This window comes from Arachis ipaensis, chromosome B2 (assembly GCF_059453495.1).
Source record: "Arachis ipaensis isolate K30076 ecotype BB chromosome B2, ASM5945349v1, whole genome shotgun sequence".
In the NCBI taxonomy this organism is placed as follows: Eukaryota; Viridiplantae; Streptophyta; class Magnoliopsida; order Fabales; family Fabaceae; genus Arachis; species Arachis ipaensis.
Genome location: NC_142437.1, coordinates 116,518,811 through 116,542,778, shown reverse-complemented (window position 1 = coordinate 116,542,778; position 23,968 = coordinate 116,518,811). Strand labels below are relative to the sequence as shown.

Here is a 23,968-nt window from a genome sequence, read left to right as displayed (position 1 = left end):
ACATTAATTAATTTTTTTTAGTTTTAAAAATTCTCATCTTTCTTTTAAAGATTTAAGGTTTAGAATTTAAAAGTTAACGTTTTTTATTAAAAAATTATAATTTAAAATATATAAATAAATAATTTTTAAAAAGTTAATTGATGTTGCCTAAAAAATTTAGTTCCTTAACATTAATTTTTCTACAATAAAATACCAATAAGGATAACTTTATATATATATATATATATATATATATATATATATATATAATTCTTCTTAAATTTTATCTACAACCAAAATATTCTTAACAATCTTAATCCATATGTATAATTATATATAAACAATAATTAACTTGAATTATTCGATGTAGTGTAGTTGTTATTTAATGCTTCATAAAGTCTACAAAATAAAAAAAGATCATTAAAAAAGAATAATAATATTAGCAAGACAATAATCTCAAGTTATCTTATTTAATTTAGATTTATAATTTTATATACATAGTTATATACTTATTACATCTAAAATTACTAATTTATTTCAACAATAATTATAAAGTGCATAAAATAAGAATATTTAAACTGATTTTTATTGTCTTTTAAATATTTTTGTTAAGAAGAGTAAGATTGCTCTTTTGTAATAAGCATCATCTTCAATTCTTCATTATTGTTGTGATTTTATGGGAATGGCTTGGAGAGGTTGGGCCTTATGCAAAGTAAGTCCAAATTTCTCAGACATATCCAAATCTTTTGATTTTTGTCCATTTGCTAGCTTCCAATCATAGCCATTTAGAAGAGTGGCCAACGCAATATGCACACTTCTATAACCCAATGGCAATCCAGGGCATATCCTTCTTCCAGCACCAAATGGAATTAATTCAAAATCATGTCCATGAATATCAATTTTACTATCTAAAAATCTTTCGGGCATGAATTCATTTTGATGTTCCCAAATACTTGAATCTTTTCCCATGGCCCATACATTAACCAAAATTTGTGCATTCTTGGGAATCATGAATCCAGCTATCTCAACATCTTCGAGTGCCTTGTGTGGTGCTAATAATGGGGCAGGTGGATGTAAGCGCAAAGTTTCTTTAACCACTGCTCTTAGAAAAGGAAGCTTTGAGATATGTGATTCTTCAATTTGTTCAAGATTTTGTTCATCTTTGCCAAGAACACAATGAAGCTCTTTTCTAAGTTTTTCCAATTTTTCTGGATTACGTAATAACTCTGTCATTGCCCATTCTATGGTCATTGATGTTGAGTCTACTCCAGCCATAAATAAAATCTGACAAAATTTTCCAAAAAAATACAAAAGATGAAATAGTATTCAATATGTTAGTGTTTGCGCAACAAATTGCTAATTATTAGAGTGTAATAGTATTATGTGAAGCATTTTACTCAAGACATTTTTTAATTTGTCATGTCAATTATTATCCTTCAATATATATTATTTTTCTAAAGTTCTGTGTCAAATGTTACAAAACATATGCACAATAGTACTGGTTATTATATATATAACTTGATGAACCTTAAAGAATCACTAGTAGTGTGCATTTTTATAAAAGAAAGATGTCATATGTAATATTATATCTAATGTTAAAAGAAATCAAAATAATTTATCCTAATATTATTTACTCATCATAACCAATCATTGTATTACCATGTTAACAAAAATAATTAAGAGTAAATATCGTGTTGTCCCTAACGTTTGAAGTAAGTCTTAAAGTTGTCCCTAACGTTTCAATCATATTATTTAAGTTCCTAACGTTTCAAAATTGACTCAATGTTGTCCTGCGGTTAGGGATCCATTAACAGAATTGACGGCGGGACAAAATTGAGACGATTTTGAAACGTTAGAAACATAAACAGGACAAAAACGTTGGGGACAAAAACGATACATACAAAATAAATTTTAGTTTTATCCTTCAATAATATCAATTTTTTGCTGTACATAGTATTCAATTATTTTTTAATCATATCTAAGTAAATTACACTTAATCACATTATTTCATTCTAAATAAATTTATTTTTTTATAATTTTATAAGTTATAAGTTAATATAAAAATATAAAAAAAAATTATTTAGAATGAAAATAGTGTGATTAAGTGTAATTTACTTAGATGTGATTAAAAAATGATTGAATATTATATACAGTAAAAAATTGATATTATTGAATGATAAAATTAAAATTTATTTTTATGTATCGTTTTTGTCCTCAACGTTTTCGTTCTATTTAAGTTCCTAACGTTTTAAAATCGTTTCAATTTTGTCCTGCTGTCAATTCTGTTAACGGATCCTTAACAGCAGAACAACATTGAGCAAATTTTGAAACGTTAGGAACTTAAATACGACGATTGAAACGTTAGAAACAGCTTTGGGACTTACCCCAAACGTTGGAAACAAAAACGATACTTTACTCAATAATTAATTTTCAAATAATCCACTACTTCAAACATTATTTAAAAGTATAAAATTGATTAGATAATTGTGTAAAATTCTTTACAATATCAAAATTAAACTTTATATAAACATACTAACAAAAAGAATGTAATTAAGTATTCAACTTTTTAGCCCAAAAAATTTTTTTTTTTCAAAAGCTAAACCTTGAATTATTTGATGGATTGGACAAGATACTCACCAGAAAGAGATGCACAACATGGAGACGAGTCACTTGAGAATTGTCTTCCAACATAACTTCCAAAACAGAATCTAACACATCTTTGCCTCTTTTATTGGTAGTTTCCATTTCTAGAGCCTTTAAATTCAATCTTTCTTCTATAAGACCATCAACGAAAGCTATCAACTTTTCAGTATACTTGGTCATCCTTGCACGTGCACCTTGTGGATCAAGGAATCTAAGGAATGGGAAGAAATCCACCACATTAGGCCTTCCTGATTCTTCCCCAATGCCCCAAATTATATCCTTGAATTCTTGAGTCTTAGAAGAGTCGTAATGAGCCAAATCCATAGAAAAGAAAGCGTTAGATATAAAATTAAGTACGGTTGTAAAACAAATCTCACTGAAATTCAAAACTTCGCCTTTTTCACTTTTTACTTTCACAAAATCCATTAATTCTCGCAGTTTCTTTTGTCGAAGAACTTCTGTAGAATCAAGTTTTAGTGGAGAGAACACTTTCGTAGCACAAACTCGTCTAAGGATCCTCCATTGAGTTGAAGGTGGCAACCATCCCACTGAATACATATGGTGATCAAGTGCTTTAACGGTATCCGGAATTGTTCTATAAGAAAAAATTTGGTCATATTTTTGGAGAATTTGTTTGGCTAACATAGGAGATGAGATAACTATGGTGGTTATGGTACCAAGCTTAAGAGTCATTATTGGTCCATATGTTTGAGAAAGCTTAGCAAGTGCTTGGTGAGGTTGGGTACCAAGTTCTAAGATGTTTCCTATGATTGGTAAAGGTTTAGGTCCTGGTGGGAATTTGGTTGATTTATGTGCTCTGATGCCTAATTTGGATTTGAAAAAAATGTGATGGATAATAATGCTTATGGACACAAAAGAAATTATAAGTAGTGCTAGATACTCCATGATCATCATTGATTCTCATATGTTTATGTGGCTAATCTCTATGGAAACTTGTATATATATAGCCCTAATTTTGAGAGTTAGTTATATGCAAAGGTAAGGGTAGTGTGATTGTTTTAATTTTTTTAAACCGTACTATTAATTTTACACTTTAATCATATATATAATTGCAAACGTTTTATAATGATATTTTTGAGAAGTTATTATTTTTTCAACTTCTATAAATAATAAAAAAATAATAACCTTTATTTTTTTCACTATATTAATCTTCTTGTTTTAAAGGATATTTTCTCACATATATATGATTTGAAATTCGGATTACTAAATATGTGAAAATTATAACATATTTTCAGCATTTTAGTTAAATTGAATGGTATAAAAGAATAAACCATGAAATTTAGTTAAATAACACAAAAAGTATTTGTAATACAAAATATAAAAATTTTAGTTGAAAAATATAAAAAAAATTATTTGAATAAGACACAAATTATTTTGTATTTTTGTCTTTATTAGTACAAAAATTTCGTGTTTATCGTCAGTAATTTTTTATATTTTTTTCTGTTGTTCCTCTTCAAAAAGTTCCATTTATATGTAAAACGATTTTGTATTTATCATTATAAAATTTCTTATTTTTTCTTCAATAATTTTTTGTATGTTCTTTCTTTGTTTCTATTTTAAAAAATTGTGTTTACTTAAAAGAAATTAGTATTTATTATCATAAGATTTCTCTATTTATCCTTAATAAACTTGTGTTTAATTTTCGTCTTTTGTTTCTCTTAAAAACATCGTGTGTTTACTGTTTACCATAAAAATTGTTATAAAATTTTTGTATTTTTCTCTATACCTTCAAAAGTTTCCATATTTATTGTCAATAATTTTTTGTGTTTTCTTCCTTTTCTCTCTTCAAAAAGTTATGCTTTTTTAAAAGAAAAATTCTGTTTTTCTCAATAATTAAGTTTCTGTGTTTTTTTTCCATATTTTATTCAAAAAATCGTGTTTACCTTTAAAATATTTATGTGATAATTATCACAATTTATGTATATTGTCAATAAAAAATTATATATTTACCTTCAAACAATTATTTATGTGTTTATTATTGTAAAATTTATGTGTTTTTTTCTCAATAAATATTTGCTTTTTTTCCCTTTGTTTTTTTCCTAAAAATTGTGTTTATCTTTAAAAAAACTTCTATGTTTATCATCATAAATTTTTTGGTTTTGTGCAAAGAATTTCTATGGTTTTTTATGCATTTTTCATTTTCTTTCTTTTTTTCTCTTCTTCTTATGCATACGAATTTTAAAAATGCACAAAAAATAATCAAATAAATAAATAAAAGGATATATAAGAAGAAAGAGAAGATGTAGAAGAATGAAAGAGAAGTAGAAAAAGAAGAAAAGAAAATAAAAGAGAAGGAAAAAAATAAGAGAAAAAAAATGGTAGAAATTGAGCACCTTAATATAAGATAAATAAAAAACATGTTTTTAAAAATATTTATTTAGACTTAGTTACAAATTTGATTTGGTCACCTAACATTTATTTCTTTCAGATTAACATTTACCAATTATAGGATTTTAATATTAATAATAACGGTACTAGTAACTTTAATTTCAACACTCCACTATTTCAATTCAATAAGACAAATATAATCTTAAAATAGCATCAATAATTGAGAAAATACCTACAACCAACTAAAATAGTTGTGTTCAATTATGTTGTCGGATTTTATGATGGGTGGAGAAGAGAATATGTGTCTTATGTGACTGTGCAATTATATTTTGTTAAAGATATTTTCCAACACCATAATTTATTATTTGAATATAAAATTTTGTTCAATTTATTCATTGTTAGTTTTTTCTAGAGAGTTCTTAAATGAGTAGAATAAGAATATTTTTTTAAATAAATCATTTAAATATTTTATTTTTATTAATTTTTTATTTTTTTACATATTTTAAACAAATTAAAATTGTTTATATCTTGTTTATTCTATAAATGAGATAAAACACGATTTTATTTAATTTTATTTTATTTACAAACGAGATATATAGAATTTCAAAAAAATACGCATATTATTATCATCAAGTTTTAAATTTGTCGATACAAGTAAATATCGGTACTTTTGGGTGAGTTTAACTTTGCTAATACTTCATCAAATATCTTTTATCCTTAAATTACTAATGTCATTTATATTAGTAATTCATATATATTTAACTTTATATTATTATTATTATTATTATTATTATTATTATTATTATTTAAGCTTTTCTACCCATTGGGCCAATACCATTAAAAAATAAATGGAAAAGAAAATTGGCCAAAGCCATTGAACGGATAAAGAAAGAAAATTTGAAACGTGACTTTTCATATATATATATATATATATATATATATATAACTGTGACACATGCCATTTCTCATTTAATCACCAATGATCCTTGATTAATCATCATCATGCACGCATGGCTTTCATTCTTTGAAGAAAAAAGAAAGCAAAGTGCCGAGGAAGAGAGAAGAGTGACGGAAAGTGAGAGAACCGTAACTCTATTGAAATTTCGGATTCGATTTCTTGTGAACCGTAACTCCAATAAAAAAATTTAATATGATAAAAGTGTTCGTATTCTCTTTCTCTATTTGTTGGTATCACTTTTGATCGGTAGAAGTTGACGGTCTTTTTCTATTTGTTGGTATCACTTTTGATCGGTAAAAGTTGACGGTGACGTAACTTACTTGCCTCTTGAGTTCAGCCAACTGGAGTTTTAGGAGGCACAGACTATTCCGGACGTTCTCTTCTTCGGCAGCTCGATCAGAAGGTTTTTTCGGAGTTTCGAGTATTTTAATTTCGTACGGAGATAGGATTTCAGTAAATTCTCACCGATTAAATTTGTATTGGATAAGTGAATGGTTGTTGTGATTGATTATTGATGGAGTTTGATTGACTTTATATTGAATTTTGTTGATATATTGTTATATGTGATTAAGCTTGTGATTTGGTCATGTTTGTGCTATCTAAACTGTGATAATGAGGCTAATTTGGGACTGTCATTGTGTTAGTTTTTGAATAAAGTGGGTGAGATTTAATGGCCGAGGAATTAAATTAAAAGTTATGAAAAATCAGAAACCATAAAACTCAAAAACGGATTAAGATTTAAATGTATATTTCAAAAAAAAGAAAGGTTTCGGTTCTTGGTGAAGAGAAGAATCAGCCAAGAAGAATTATTTTTGAGAAAATATACTTGTATTTTTATTAAAAAATTAAGTTTAGTATTATAATTATATAAGCTTTTGAGTATCTTGGATAATAAATAAAGTTCAAGGGTAAAATTGGATATTTTATAAAAATTTAGGATTATTTTTATAAATATTGAGATAAGTGAGATTTTAAACATAATTTTATAAAGATGTTGAGTTAAAAATAAAATATTTAAGAGTTTGAGGTTTAAAACATAAATAGCAAGAATTTAAGAATAAAAGTTTTACGAAACTAAGTTTTTAAGAATAGATATAAATACTATTATTTACTTACCATTTAAATATCTTATTTTATTGTTATTATTATTTTATTAAGAATATTATATAGTAAAGATATTATTAATATAATTATAACTTAAGAAAGAGCAAACAGAGTAGTCTTAAAAGGTTTAGAAAACGCAGACTTAATTAAAGTACTTTATAATTCATTTTCATAAGACACTTAGGGAAAGACGAGGGAAGATTGTGAAGTTGGGTTATGATAAGGATTTAAAAGATTGAAGAAAAGAAGAGAAAAAGAAAAGAAATAAGAAAAATAAAAGTAAGATGAGAAAGAGAAGAATAGAAAAAGCCCAGAAAGAAAAGGATATATTAAGTAAAAAGAATCTCTGCCACAGGAGAGTATAGAGCAGGAATAAAAGAAACGAAAGAAATAACGAGCTAAAATGATTGTGTACCTACTGAAAACGAGCAGAAATATGGTGGTGAGTCCACTGAGATTTGCTTTCCAAAGATACATCGGCCAATCCAGGGAATGGTCGCACCTATACGACAGAGGTTGCTTACAGAGGTTATCGATACATACATTGGCCAGAAAGAGTCTCACCTGTAAGACAGAGGTTACTTACAGAGGTTATGTTTGCATACATCGGCTCAAGAGAGTCGCACCTGTAAGACAGAGGTTGCTTACAGAGATTATGACACTAAAAACTAAACTCAGACAAAAGGTTTCTGAGTTACATATCGGGAGCTGGTCGAAACCGACAGATGAGCTCATTACCTGCACTAGGGATAGACATGCATCATACTTGTTTGCGCATATTTGTTTGTGAGTGTGTTTTCTATGATTGTGTGTGCTTGTGATTGGATTCTGTGTTCTATAATTGCTGAATTGGCTCGTACTTTGTTAACCGTTATTGCTGACCAAGTATATATAAAATGGATATAACTATACACCCCAATCCTACTAAGAACTCCCCAGTTCTTACCCCTATCTCCACCCGTTTCAGCTACAGATGCGAAGGCTTATTGCGAAGCGGCGAGAGCACAGAGAAATATGTTTACGAGTTAAGTTGTTAGAATTTGTTTTTCCTTCGCCTCGTTAGTTAGAGTTTTATTCAAAGGGATAGGTTCTGTAATTGTTTATGTATGTAATACTACAATGTATTATTAATATTAAATATGTGAATATGTGTTGTTTGTTCTTGTTGAAAGGTTATAAGTTTTAGTAAAACCATCGATAGATTTACGTGTAAAGGCTCAATATTATACTACATAGATAATAAAAGGAATTAGGTTAGTAACGCCTTAATTTTAGTGCAATCATGAGGTACTAAAAGTTAGGGTGTTACATTATGGTATCAGAGCAGTTCATTCCTGTTAGAGCCTTGGGAATGGACTGACTATGCTTCACTGTATACTCTGAGTGTCTGTTATGAATTAGGACTTGTCTTAATGACAAAAGTTTGAATTTCAGATGCATGACTGTCTATTGATTAATGCTGTTAGTTGACTATTGCATTTCTCATGATATTAAGTCTGGCCAACTTAATACTAATGATTCATGTACATAGAAACACTAATGGATTATCATAGACGAAATAGAAGTAATAGGTAACGCGAATCACGAGGTTTGGGGACGTTATAGGTTACTTTTGAGGGTTTACTCCATTTCGAAGTATGATCTTTGTTCGTGCCGCGTAACTCAGTGCTCCATTTTTCTCTTTTATCATTTGCATTAATGTTTCTTGTTTCAAATTTTTCTTTTGGAATATGATTTGACTATATTTCAACCATTCTTTATCGCTCTTACATATGTCTGCTTGATCGTAATCCTAATTATTCACTTGATAACATTTGAAAAATTTGTCCTTGATATTGCTCATATTCCTCTTATTAACCATGTCTTCTTTGATTTGGCTTTGAACTTGATTTCGCATAACAATGATTTTTAAGTCTTTGAAAATGTTAGATGTTCTTTTTTGATTAGTTTGCGTCGAAACATGTACTCTTACCGTGCCACGTGATAGGTGTACTGTTTATTCATTTATTTTTCACCTCTTCCGTCCCTTATTTCAATTCTCTTTGAAATCAGATTTGATTATCCATCTTTATCATTATTTATACACTTCTTCATAAATTCTATACATTTTGATTTGACCATGAATTTGTTTTTATGCAACGCATAATCCTTAATTCTTAAGCGATTTGAAACCTTGAGAGTTACGATTCGTAGCAAGCTAATTATACGATTGATCCTTCTGCTTCGCATTCTGTAACTTATGCGCTTCCTGCTTAGATTACAACCCTTGAGTTTGTGTTCTTCTACATGAATGAGATAATCCCTAGATAAAAATTTAAAACTTATTTTGATACGATAAACTATTTCTAGTACTTTTTTTCAGAAGTTCTTATTTTTGAATCTTCTTTAAAGAGGATTTTGTTTTCATTCTTTTTCTATTTGATCCTATCTGTTCACACACGAATCTTTTCGAGTGTTCATCTTTGATGTTGCTGATATTTTTCTCATGAACCTAGTTTCTTTTTGTAGAGTTCGAACTTATTTTATTGTATCAATTTTCGAGGGCGAAAATCTTTGTAAGGTGGGTAGGATGTAACGACCCACATTTTTGAAAATATAAATATAAATAAGTTAAAAAATATTTTTATAAATTGGAGTTTCTTATTTTTAGAAATTACTTTATTATAAGTAATTAAATTAATTTTATAACTATTTAAATTTAACCAAATTCATATTCGTGTATATATATATATATATATATGATGAAATATTTTACCTAATTAAAATTTTAAATCTAGTAATTTATAAATAATAAAAATGATATGTATATTTTAATTTAAGTAATTGATATTTTTAATTTTAAAAAAATAGAGTTTAGTTAATATTATTATTATCAGGTTCTAAATCCGCCAATATGAGTAAATATCGGTACTTTTTGGTGAGTTTAGCTTTGCTAATGTTTCATCAAATATCTTTTATCCTTAAATTACAATCTCATTTATATTATTAACTTATATACATTTAATCTTATATTATTATTATTATTATTATTATTATTATTATTATTATTATTATTATTATTATTATTTAAGTTTTTCTATGCATTGGGCCAAAGCCATTAAGGAACAAATGGAAAAGAAAATTGGCCAAAGCCATTGAAGGGATAAAGAAAGAAAATTTGAAATGTGGCTTTCATGCATGAATATATATATATATATAACTGTGACACATGTTATTTCTCATTTAATCACCAATGATCCTTGATTAATCATCATCATACACGCATGGCTTTCATTCTTTGAAGAAAAAAGAAAGCAAAGTGCCAAGGAAGAGAGAAGAGAGAAGAGAGAAGAGTGACCGAGAGATCGAGAGAACCACAATCCTACCGAAATTTTAGTTTTGATTTTTTGTGATTTATAACTCCAATAAAAAAATCTAATTTGGTAAAAATGTTCGTATTCTCTTTTTTTATGTGTTGGTATCACTTTTGATCGGTAGAAGTTGATGGTGACGTAGTTTTTCTATCCCTTGAGTTCGGCTAACTGAAGTTTTAGGAGACACAGACAATTTCGGACGTTCTCTTCTTCGACAACTCGATCAGAAGGCTTCTTCGGAACTTCGAGTATTTTGATTTCGTACGGAGGTAGGATTTCGGTAAATTCTCACCGATTAAATTTGTATTGAATAAGTGAATGGTTGTTGTGATTGATTATTGATGGAGTTTGATTGACTTTATATTGAATTTTGTTGATATATTGTTATATGTAAATAAGCTTGTGATTTGGTCATGTTTGTGCTACCTAAACTGTGATAATGAGGCTGATTTAGGCTATTATTGTGTTAGTTTTTGAATAAAGTTGGTGAGGTTTAATGGCCGAGGAATTAAATTAAAAGTGTTGAAAAATCGATAACCGTAAAACTCAAAAACGGATTAAGATTTAAATGTATATTTTAAAAAGAAAATAAGAAAAGTTTCGGTTCTTAGTGAAGAGAAGAATCAGCCTAGAAGAATTATTTTTGAGAAAATATAGTTGTATTTTTATGAAAAGATTGAGTTTAATATTATAATTATATAAGTTTTTTGAGTATTTTGGGTAATAAATAAAGTTCAGGGATAAAATTGGATATTTTATAAAAATTTAGGGTTATTTTTATAAATATTGAGATAAGTGAGGTTTCAAACATAATTTTGTAAATATGTTGAGTTAAAAATAAAATATTTAAGAGTTTGAGGTTTAAAACATAGATAGCAAGAGTTTAAGAATAAAATTTTTATGAAACTAAGTTTTTAAGAATAGATATAAATGCTATTTTTTTACCATTTAAATATCTTATTTTATTGTTATTATTATTTTATTAAGAACATTATATAGTAAAGATATTATTAATATTATTATAAGTCAGGGAAGAGCAAACAGAGTGATCTTAAAAGATTTAGAGAACGCAGATTTAATTAAAGTACTTTATAATTCTTTTTTATAAGACACTTAGGGAAAGGCGAGGGAAGATTGTGAAGTTGGGTTATGATAAGGAATTAAAAGATTGAAAAAAAGAAGAGAGAAAGAAAAGAAGTAAAAAAAAAATAAAAGAGAAAGATGAGAAAGAGAAGAACAGAAAAAGCACAGAAAGAGAAGGATATATTAAGTAAAAAGAATCTTTGCCACAGAAGAACAGAGAGCAGGAATAAAAGAAATGAAAAAAAGAACAAGCTTAAATGATTATGTACCTACTGAAAACGAGCATAGATATGGTGATGAATCCACCGAGATTTGCTTTCCAGAGATACATCGACCAATTCAGGGGATGGTCGCACCTATAAGACAGAGGTTGCTTACAAAAGTTATTGATACATACATTGGCCAGAGAGAGCCTCACCTGTAAGACAGAGATTGCTTACTGAGGTTATGTTTGCATACATCGGCTCAAGAGAGTCGCACCTGTAAGATAGAAGTTGCTTACAGTCTTACAGAGATTATGACACTAGAAACCAAACTCAGACAAAGGTTGCTGAGTTACATATCGGGAGCGGGTCGAAACTGACAGATAAGTTCATTACCTGCACTAGGGATAGACATGCATCATACTTGTTTGCGCATATTTGTTTGTGAGTGTGTTTTCTATGATTGTGTGTGCTTGTGATTGGATTCTGTGTTCTATAATTGTTGAATTGGCTCGTACTTTGTTGACTGTTGTTATTGACCAAGTATATATAAAATGGATATAATTATACACCCCAACTCTACTAAGAACTCCCCAGTTCTTACCCCCTATATCCACCCCTTTCAGCTACAAGTGGGAATGCTTATTGCGAAGTGGCGAGAGTACAAAGAAATATGTTTACGAGTTGAGTTGTTAGAATTTTTTTTTTTCGTCGCCTCATTAGTTAGAGTTTTATTCAGGGGGTAGGTTCTGTAATTTCTTTTGTATGTAATATTACAATGTATTATTAATATTAAGTATGTAAATATGTGGTGTTTGTTCTTGTTGGAAAGGTTATAAGTTTTAGTAAAACCATCGATAGATTTACGCGTAAAGGCTCAATATTACATAGATAATAAAAGGAATTAAGTTAGTAACGTCTTACTTTTAATACGATCATGAGATACTAAAAGTTAGGGTGTTACATTTTCGATTAAGCATTAACCAATAATAGGATTTCAATATTAATAATAATGGTGCTGGTAACTTTAATTTGAACACTCTACCATTTTAATAAGTGAAATATAATCTTAAAAGAGTTTAATTATTATATATTTTAAGAGTACATAATAAAATTATTATTAGTGAAATATTTTAAATATTATTTTAATAAATATAAAATAAATATATTAAATTTTAAATTTTTATATTTTTAAAAATATTTTTTTAATTTATAATCTTAACATATATCTTAAAGATACGAGATTACTAAAATTCATCTTAAAATAGTATCAATAATTAAGAAAAGACCTACTACCAACTAAAATAGTAGTGTGTTCAATTATGTTGTCCCATTTTATGATGGGGAGAAGAATGAAGAGCAGAGTATGTCACCATATACTTGTATTTTGTTTAGTATATTTTGGGACAATTTACATAAATAAAATGTTTGGATTTTAAATTTATAAAAATACAAGTTTTGAAATATGAAGATGTAAATATATTTTTTTTTATATTTCTATAGAAATCGCTACTGGCAGCACATAATTCGCTATAGATAACTACGGATTACGTGGGTAGAGTGTAACACAGAAACTGCTATAGGTAGCAGTAATTTCTGTTGATGGAGAATGTGCATAAACCGCTACTGACAGCAGCGGTTTATGTGTTTGGGGACGTGCGTGTAAATTGCTGGAGGTAGTAGCGGTTTTCTTATGATATAATGAGGACAGAGAATCCGGCTAAGTGATACAATCCAGCCCTCTCTAAATAAGGGATGATCATGTCATGCATGGATATATTTTGTTGCTGTCTCACACTGTAGATACACTTTAGGGTGTATTTAGTAAACACCTTGGGAAGAGAGAAGCGCGAGTGATCCTCTTGAAAGTTTTACTTTTATGTTTGGATATGAGAAGCTAAAATTGGTAGTTTCTGCGTTTCATGTTTATGGTTGCTAATTACTCTTGAAAAATTAGGTGAGAAATTTATTTCTTTTTTACCAACTCTGCCCTTCATTTTCTTCTATAAAAAAGATACCAATAACTATTCCAAACACATAAACTGCTACTACCAACAGCGATTTATGCACATTCTCCATCAACAGAAATCACTGCTGCCTATAGTGATTTCTGTGTTGCACTATGGGAGATTATATTCTTCTATAAACCGTTGCTGCCAGTAGCAGTTTCTATAGAAATATGAAAAAAATACATTTACGTCTTTATATTTCAAAAGTTATATTTGTATAAAATTAGAATCCAAATATTTTATTTACGTAAAAATTGTCCTATATTTTGCAACACCTTAATTTATTTGAATGTAAAATTATGTTCAATTTATTCATTGTTGGTTTTTCTAGAGTATAACAATTACAAACTTTTATAGAAAAAAATAAAAAAATTTAAATTTTCAATGTATTTATTGTGTCATCCAACACTTCTTTTCTATTAAACACTAACTAATTATAGAGTTTTAATATTAATAATAAGAGTTTAGTTATCATATGTTTTAAAAATATATATTAATATTTTAAATTAAAAAATTATTAAAAAATAAAAAATTTAAAATATTAATATATTAATTTTAAAAAATTTAAATATTTTTATTAATAATAATAAATTTACCATGTATTTTTAAAATACGTTAGCTAAACTCTATCTACCAGAACCCACTATTTCATAAGTTAAATATAATCTTAAAATAGCAGCGTTAATAGCAGTGACGGACACAAAAAATTTATACTGGAGGATAAAAATAATATATATTACTAACAAAAAATATATTAATTTAAATTTAAAAATATAAAAATGCACATTAATTATTTGAATAAAAAAATTTATATTAGCCACTAAGTTTTTTCGCTTCAAATTTAATGGAGTGACTTTATATTCTATGGGTAATTTTTTTTTGAAATATTTTTTCATTACTATTTAAAAAAAAAGATATATATTCTAAATTAGTAAATTGATTAATTCACTTTAAAATTTTATGTGCAACATAATTACATATAATAGAATAGAACGAAAGATAAATAAATAAATAACAAGGATCATTAAATTGAGAATAAAATAAAATATATAAATTCATTAAGAGAATAAAAAAATAAATTAATACTTAAACTATAATTGTTTGAATTAAAATTTGTAATTGAAAATATTAAAAAAGAAACAATGAAATTGAAAGATACATAAAGTCATAGAGAGCTGTATAAAATAAAATAGAAAATTTAAAATTTACCTTTTAATAAAAAGAAGATAACCAATAGACAAAAAATAAAAAAAAGATGTTATAAATATAAAATTAAAAAGAGAATTTAAAAGAATAAATAAATGACGGCTAAAATTTAAAAATAGAAGAAAACTAAATTTAATTAAATTAACTAATGATTAATATAATAGAAAAATAAAATAAATTTAAAATTTTTAATATTAAACTTAATTTATTTGTAGTGAAATTATTTAAATTTTAAAATAAAACATATTATATATGTATATTTTTTTATTTAAAAAATAAAATGAGAGTGGTAAATAGAGAAAAGACCTGCCACCAACTAAAGTAGACTAGGAAGAAATTCATTCAGGGAGAATAATTTGCATAAGCAAATTGCATGCAAAACATAAAACCAAATATGCTAGGTAGTTAAAAGGTAATTATAATATGAAAATATTATGTAAAATTTTTATTTTTTAATAAGTAAGTGATATATACTTTTTTATTATTTATTTTTTTAGAATAAAGTATTTTTTTTGTTTTTAATATTTGGAATAAATCTCAAAGTTATTGTCTCTAACGTTTTAATCGTTCTATTTAAATCCCTAATGTTTTAAAATTGACTTAATGATATCTTGTCGTTAGAGATCCGTTAACAGAATTGGCTGCGAAATAAAATTGAGACGATTTTGAAACATTAGGAACTTAAATAGGACAAAAATATTGGGGACAAAAACGATACATAGAAATAAATTTTAATTTTATCCTTCAATAAATAATATCAATTTTTTACTATATATAGTATTCAATTATTTTTTAATCACATATAAGTTAAGTAAATTACAGTTAATTACATTACTTTTATTCAAAATAAATTAATTTTTTTATAATTTTACTCTTAAAGTAATATAATTTTTTTATAAATAAATAAATTTTTCACTTTCATTCTAAATAATATAATTTTACTTTCATTACTTATCACATTACTTATATTTTTTTATGATTTTACACTTTATTCTAAATAAATTAATTTTTAATTATTTTACACTTAAAGTAATGTAATTTTTTATAAATAAATAAATTGTATACTTTCATTCTAAATAATATAATTTTACTTTCATTACTTAATCACATTACTTATAATTTTTTTTTTATAATTTTACACTTTCATTCTAATCACATTACATTATTTATTTAGAATGAAAGTATAAAGTTTATTTATTTATAAAAAAATTACATTACTTTAAGTGTAAAATTATAAAAAAATAAATAAATTTATTTAGAATGAAAGTAATGTGACTAAGTGTAATTTATTTAGATATGATTAAAAAATAATTTAATACTATGTACAGTAAAAAATTGATATTATTGAAAGATAAAATTAAAATTTATTTCTATGTATCGTTTTTATCCCCAACGTTTTCGTCCTATTTAAGTCCTGAACGTTTCAAAATCGTCTCAATTTTGTCCCGCCGTCAATTTTGTTAACAGATCCCTAACGGCAAGACAACATTGAGTCAATTTTGAAACGTTAGGGACTTAAATAAGACGATTAAAACGTTAGGGACAACTTTGGAACTTACCCCAAACGTTAGAGACAAAAACGACACTTTACTCTTTTTTTTATTATTCACATTTTTTCTGTTTATTTAGAGTTATTAATGTTCTTTTCAAAATCAATTTCAGTTTTTTAAAAATTAAATTTCTAACATCTCTCAATCATATTATTACCTATTAAAATAATATTTTTCTATAAAAATTATGGAGGTTAAATTAAAAAATTTTAATAACTTCTATTATACAACTCATATTTTACATATAGACAATTAAAAAATAAAATATAATTAAATATTAAAAAATAAATTTTTAAAAATAATTATTAACTCATCAAGTTAAAATTAATAAAAAAGCATATATATAAATATTAAATAAAAATATTAAAATAATTAAAATTATGATCTATTAGTGTATATATAAAATAGTTTAAAGAATATAATAAGATGCATAATTTAAAATGTTATAATGTTAATTATAAAAATTTATTAATGATAAATATCGTATGTATGAAATTATAAATATATATGATGGTTATTATCAATTGATCGTGTATGTGTGCTTTGTGCCTATATTTTTTTAATAAAACCTAAATTGATCTCAAAAAAATTTTAAATTAGAGTATTTTAATCTCTAATAAATTTTTATTCTTTAAAAACTTTTTGTTGAAAAAATTAGTCCAATCCCTTTATTATTTTGATGGGATTAATTTGTCTTATAGTATTTTTTTAAATTTAATTATTTTATAATAAAATTTGTAAAAAATTTATTTGTCTATATATATATATATATATTACAAATTTAATTAAATACAATAAAAAAATAATTTATTTGACAAAAATAATTTTTAAATTTTTTTAAAAAATAAAAATTTGTTGGAGGTTCTAAAGTATCCAATCTGACATTATTTGAGGGATAAATTGAGTGCTACTCTTTATCGTTCTTTGCCAAAAGTTTATGATCACATATAATAGGGTTAACATACATGACAAGCTTGTGGAATCTATTAAGCATTCGGTTTTATATGTTATAAGTACAAGGTTTTGAGTAACTAAACCTAATCAAGTTGTTCAAATTATTAATTGGTCCAACAAATATCATTTACACTATTAAGTGCATACTTCTTTTTTTCCTTCTTTTCTTTTATTTTTTTAGTTTCTTCTTTTTATTTACTTTTTCTCTTCTTCTTTCTTTTAACATGCACTTTTTTTTCTCTGGTTCATATTTTGTTATTAATATAAAATATTTTTTTATTTTCTTATGTTTCTCTTTAAAAATAGAAATTTTATGGAAAGAAATCAGTTTCTTTTTTAAGTTGAGTTACACAGAAACATCACAAAAAAATGCATAAGAAAAATATAGAAATTTCAGTTGTAAAACACAAAATTATTTTGAATTTTGCATATTTTTAATTGAATTATTCAAAAGAATTATATAAAAAAATATTAGTTAAAAATACACAAATTTTAGTTGAATAATGCAAAAAATAAGTTGGATAACACAAAAATTGCTTTGAACTATGCGTAACTTTTAGTTAGATGGCACAAAATAATAACACATAAATTTTAGTAAAAAATACAGATATTTTTTGCACAAAACACAAAATAATCTTTAAGGAGTAATTACCCAAATCAGTCCCCGAGGATTTTAGAATTGGACATTTTAGTCCCCAAGGAAAATTAATACACGGATCAGTCCCCAAGGTTTTATTCCGGCAGACAAATCAGTCCCCAGTTTATTTTCCGGCAGAGTAATTACCCAGATCAGTCCCCAAAAATTTTAAAAACGGACATTTTAGTCCCCAAGAAAAACTAATGTACAAATCAATCCCTAACGTTTCTCTCTGTTAGACATAATAGTCCCCCGTCCAAAAATAAAGAAAATAAAATAATTATTATTATTAATTACACAATAATATTGTACTATATTTTTTGTATTTTTTAGACAAAAATAATGATAAATTTATTCATTAAATTCTTATATATATATATAGTCACTCAATAATAATAATAATAATAATAATAATAATAATAATAATAATAATAATAATAATAATAAAATGATTAGAGATTATTTTACAAGAAATTCAAAGTTAAAATCATTTGATATTTTTGTATTTAATATAATCAAAAGATGTCCTAGGTAAAAAAAATTATATATGTTTATATTAAAAAATATGTATTAAAACAAAATTTTTTAATTTGAATTTATATTAAATACATATTTTTTTTAATACAAACATATTTTTTAAAATAGTACATCTTTTGATTATATTAAATACAAAAATATCAAATGATTTTAACCTTAATTTTTTTTGTAAAATAATCTCTAATAATTTTATTTATTATTATTATTATTATTATTATTATTATTATTATTATTATTATTATTATTATTATTATTATTATTATTATTATTATTATTATTATTATTATTATTGAGTGACTATATATATATATATAAGAATCTAATGAATAAATTTATCATTATTTTTATCTAGAAAATACAAAAAATCATGGTATAATATTATTATGTAATTAATAATAATAATAATAAATAAAATTATTAGAGATTATTTTACAAAAAATCAAGGTTAAAATCATTTGATATTTTTGTATTTAATATAATCAAAAGATGTACTATTTTAAAAAATATGTTTGTATTAAAAAAAATATGTATTAAATAAAATTCAAATTAAAAATTTTTTTTTAATACATATTTTTTAATATAAACATATATAATTTTTTTTTACCTAGGACATCTTTTGATTATATTAAATACAAAAATATCAAATAATTTTAACTTTGAATTTCTTGTAAAATAATCTCTAATCATTTTTATTATTATTATTATTATTATTATTATTGAGTGACTATATATATATATATATATATATATATATATATATATATATATATAAGAATTTAATGAATAAATTTATCATTATTTTTGTCTAAAAAATACAAAAAATATAGTACAATATTATTGTGCAATTAATAATAATTATTATTTTATTTTATTTATTTTTGGACGGGGGACTATTATGTCTAATAGAGAGAAACGTTGGGGATTGATTTGTACATTAGTTTTTCTTGGGGACTAAAATGTCCGTTTTTAAAATCTTTGGGGACTGATCTGGGTAATTACTCTGCCGGAAAATGAAATGGGGACTGATTTGTCTGCCGGAGTAAAACCTTAGGGACTGATCCGTGTATTAATTTTCCTTGGGGACTAAAATGTCTGATTCTAAAATCTTCAGGGACTGATTTGGGTAATTACTCAATCTTTAAGGCAAACACAATTTTTGGAGAGAAACAAAATCTTTTCATGGTATACACACAATATTTTTAAGAGAAATAAAGACAAAAAACACAGAAATCAAATTTATTGAAGATAAACACAAAACTTTTGTGATGATAAAGACAAAAAATTGAAATTTATGAAGAAAATACAAAAAAAATTATTGAAAAAAAATAGAAATTTTATAACGACTAACACATAATTTTTTTTATGATAGTTATAAACATAACTTGTTAAAGAGAAACAAAACATTCACAAAAATTTAAACAAAGTGACACATAAGGGTAATGAATAATAACACAAAATGAAATGAAATATAAAATGGATTAATTTTTTACAACTATTAAGATATATATTTAATATACTAGGAAATAAGTCTAAAAAATATTTATTATTAACATTTGAATATTTATTATTAGATTTTTTAATAGTTTAATAACATTCATATTGAAAAGAAGATTAAAAAGTTATAATCAAACATCAAATGTTGTAAGCTGTAACTAATAAAATCGTGATCTGGATCTGATTTTATTGAAGAAAATAAGATTGAAGTGGAAGAAGAAGACTCAAAAAAAGTGAATTTGTCATATGAACAAATACAAAACCTAAAATTAAAAAAAAACCACAGAGTACATATTGTTATCCACTATTTATAGCTATTAGAAAATTAACCTTACTACAATCTAACTCAATATTGTAAATAAATTAACTATGGTTATGAGATAATTACTATTGCTAGCTTTAACCTCTAATCAAAACAAACTTTTCTATCATTCTAACTAAAGTTACAAAAACAAATACTATTAAAAAATTATTCAAGTTGAAACTTTTCTATCATTCTAAGTATAGTTACAACTTGCTTTTGTGAGCCATTAGATACCAGCTTAATATCATCTCCAACATCCTCCCTCAAGTTGAAACTGATTGAATTAGTTGCATGTTCAGCAACGTTATTATCATCCTCCCTTGAATTAAGACTTGTTGAAACCTTTAATCTCTTATCATCCACAGAATATCTTCCCTCAAGTGGGGCGTGTAAGTCAAGCATGCCCAACTTGAAAAATAAAGGTTCAAAGACACCCGGTGATAACGCTTTAGTAAGTAAATCAGCCATTTGATGAGCTGATTTAATAGGTAGCAATTTCAACATCACTGTTTGAGACTTTTCACGAACAATGTGACAATCTACTTCAATGTGCTTGGTTCTTTTGTGAAAGACTGGATTAGCTGCAATATACAGCGCAGATTGATTGTCACAATAGAGATTGATTGGCTGAGGATGAGATACATGGCCGTCATTAAGAAAATAAAGAAGCCATTGACCTTCCCGAGTTGCTTGTGCCATGGCACGATATTTAGCTTATGAGGAAGTACATGCTACAGTTGTTTGCTTCTTACTCTTTCAAGACACTAATAAAGAACCTAGGAAAAAATAATACCCAGTTATTGATCGACAAGTATCGGAACAAGTTGCCCAATCCGAATCAACATAACCAGTCAATTTGAGATCATTATTTGAAGAGAAGAAAAGACCCTCAGAAAGAGATTTCTTGATGTATCGAAGAACATGTAGTGCTGCCTTGTAATGGTCATCAGTTGCACAATCCAAAAATTGGCTGAGCTTCCCAACTGCAAAAGCAATGTCCGGACGAGTATTGCTGGTGAGATATAGGAGTCATCCGAGCAATCTTCTATATTGTAATGGATCTAGTAATCTTGTGCCACTCTTCTCAGAAAGTTTCCCATTATACAACATAGGAATTGAAGCAGGTTTAGCTTCCAACATACCATATTCCTCAAGCAAATCAAGAGTGTACTTACGTTGATACAAAGCAATTTCTTTGGAACTACGAGCAATTTCTATTCTAAGAAAGTATTTCAACCGGCCTAAGTCCTTAATACTAAATTCAGCATCAAGAGCCCTTTTAATAGCTTCGATTTCAAATAGATTATCTTCAGATAAAACAAGATCATCAACATAAACAATAATAATAGCCAAGTCATGCTTAGTGTGCTTGATGAACAGAGGATGATCATGAGGAGACTTGATAAAACCATGTTGTTGAAGAAAACCACTTAATCTTAAATTTCATTGACGGCTTGCCTGTTTCAAGCCATATAAAGAAAGATTCAACTTACAAATAGCACCATTTGGAACATCGAGACCTTAGGGAGGTTTCATATAAACCTCTTCTTGCAACTCACCATGCAAGAATGCTGTATTAACGTCTAATTGATGAAGTTTCCAGCCATGGACAGCAGCAAGAGTAAGAATCAGTCATAAAGTGGTGATTTTTACAACTGGATTGAATGTATCAAAGTAATCATAGCCAACTCGTTGACGAAAACTTTGAGCCACCAGACGTGCTTTGTGGCGTTCAACACTACCATATGAATTAAAATTCACTTTAAAAATCTACTTGCATCCAATGATGCGCTTTCCAATAGGCAAAGAAGTAATAGACCAAGTCTTATTCTTCTCAAGAGCGAGCAATTTTGCACTAATTGCATTTCTCCAGCATTTGTGCCGCACAGCTTGTTCATAAGTCTTTGGCTCAACTGTTGTGGTTATTGCTAGGGAAAAGGCTCTATGGACAGGGGACAGCTTCCCATAAGCCACCATATGAGATAGATCATACTGCTTGGAACATGATTGGTTACTAGAGCTTCCTGTTCTAAGTAACATACAATGATAATCTTGAAGATAAGAAGGTGGTTTATGTGTACAAGTTGATCTTCTAAGATCCTGATTATGCATGTTATCATTTGAATGAGAATTAAATGATGCACTATTTGGTGGACTAGTAGAAGTTACATGTGAATCAGTGAGTAATGTATGGTCACTAGGCTCATGAAAAGAATCAGTAGTTGCATGAGATGGATGAAATGCATTTAAGGAATCATAAGTAAAAAGATCAAATCCATTAAAATTAGAATCAGCAATAGGTAGAGAAAAGGCATTTATAGATTTTATGAGCATGTCATCATGAAAACATTTATAAAGAAAATAGTGTTCATAAAAATCCACATTTTGAGACAAAAATAGTTCTCTAGTGTGAATATCAAACAGAATATATCCTTTTGTACCAGTTGGGTAGCTAAGAAAAATACTCTTTCATGCTCGTTTATCAATTTTTTTTCTTCCATGAGTTAACGTTAAAGTAAAAGCCAAGCATCCAAACACTTTAAGGTGACTACTCTCTGCATCCTTACCAAATAAGGTAGCATAAGGGGTTTTATTTTTTAAAACTGGAGTTAGAAGTCTATTAATTAAATGAACAGCTAAACCAATAGCGAAATTTCAAAATTTTTTTGGCAAGGACGATTGAAACATTAATGCTCTTGTAATGTTAAGAATATGTTGGTGTTTTCGCTCAACAATACCATTTTGTTGAGGTGTCTCAACACATGATGTTTGATGCACTATACCTTGTGAATTATAAAAAATATCAAGTTTAAACTCAGAACCATTGTCAGTTCGAATAATCTTTACTTGAGAATTAAAATGTGCTTTCACATAGGCAACAAAATTCTGAACCAAACTACTGGCTTTTGACTTTAATTTCATGAAATAAATCCATACAAATCTGATTTTATCATCTACTACAGTTAAAAAATATTTATAACCTTGTAGAAAAATGAGTGACATTGGCCCCAGATATCAATATATATTAAATCAAAACTGTTTAAACTTGTTGTTTCACTAAGGGTATATGGTAACCGTTTTTGCTTCGCATAATGGTAAAAATCACATGGTTTAGAACAAGTAGATACAGGAAACTGCACACAAGGATATATTTGTTTGATAATGTTAAATTTGCTTTGGGGTACATGACCCAATCTAAAATGCTATAAATTCTTAATAGAAAATTTTGAAGTTTGTGTAACCAAATTTTCTGTCCTAAGATTAGAAGAAAGGAAAATCTTGTCACTATGACTTTGCATGTCTAGAATCCTAGTACTCCTATTATATGTTATATTTTCTATATTATCTTTATGTGCTAATTCTAATGCAGAAAAATCTAGCATGTATAATCCATGTTTTGCTCTAACTGTGCCAATCATCTTTAAAGAGGTCCAATTCTGTATCTCACAAAGTTTGTCAGTAAAAACACATTTGCAATGCAGGCCTTTTGTAAGTTTGGAAATGGATAAAAGATTGAAGTTAAAACTTGGTATGTATAACACATCGGTGAGATAGAATGTAGCTGAAAATACTACCGTTCCACTTATAGTTGTAGTTGTGTGTAC

At 26.4% G+C, this 23,968-nt stretch overlaps 2 protein-coding genes across 2 annotated transcripts; both read right to left on the bottom strand.

Moving 5' to 3' along the window:
- Nucleotides 1–418: 418 nt before the first annotated feature.
- On the bottom strand, nt 419–3,565 carry LOC107625956 (cytochrome P450 76T24). Its single transcript, XM_016328704.3, has 2 exons — nt 2,617–3,565; nt 419–1,263 (listed from the first exon to the last, which is right to left on the bottom strand). The coding sequence occupies exons 1-2, from the start codon at nt 3,535–3,537 to the stop codon at nt 640–642; spliced, it is 1,545 nt and encodes a 514-aa protein (XP_016184190.2). The 5' UTR covers nt 3,538–3,565; the 3' UTR covers nt 419–639.
- A 16,963-nt stretch (nt 3,566–20,528) lies between these two features.
- On the bottom strand, nt 20,529–22,475 carry LOC148575335 (uncharacterized). Its single transcript, XM_088506177.1, has 4 exons — nt 22,142–22,475; nt 21,506–21,670; nt 21,173–21,346; nt 20,529–20,944 (listed from the first exon to the last, which is right to left on the bottom strand). Exons 1-4 carry the CDS (start codon nt 22,473–22,475, stop codon nt 20,529–20,531), a joined length of 1,089 nt encoding a protein of 362 aa, XP_088362303.1.
- Between the last annotated feature and the right edge of the window lie 1,493 nt (nt 22,476–23,968).

What these genes read in the sequence shown, in the direction of transcription:
- LOC148575335 (XM_088506177.1), bottom strand. Translation starts at nt 22,475, where the DNA reads ATGCATAATCAGGATCTTAGAAGATCAACTTGTACACATAAACCACCT. An exon ending in TGGAAAGCGCATCATTGGAT is followed by an intron (nt 21,671 to 22,141) that starts GCAAGTAGATTT and finishes TTTTATCTGAAG; the next exon opens with ATAATCTATTTGAAATCGAA. An exon ending in GGCAACTTGTTCCGATACTT is followed by an intron (nt 20,945 to 21,172) that starts GTCGATCAATAA and finishes TGTATATTGCAG; the next exon opens with CTAATCCAGTCTTTCACAAA.
- LOC107625956 (XM_016328704.3), bottom strand. Translation starts at nt 3,537, where the DNA reads ATGATGATCATGGAGTATCTAGCACTACTTATAATTTCTTTTGTGTCC. An exon ending in ATGTTGTGCATCTCTTTCTG is followed by an intron (nt 1,264 to 2,616) that starts GTGAGTATCTTG and finishes AAATTTTGTCAG; the next exon opens with ATTTTATTTATGGCTGGAGT.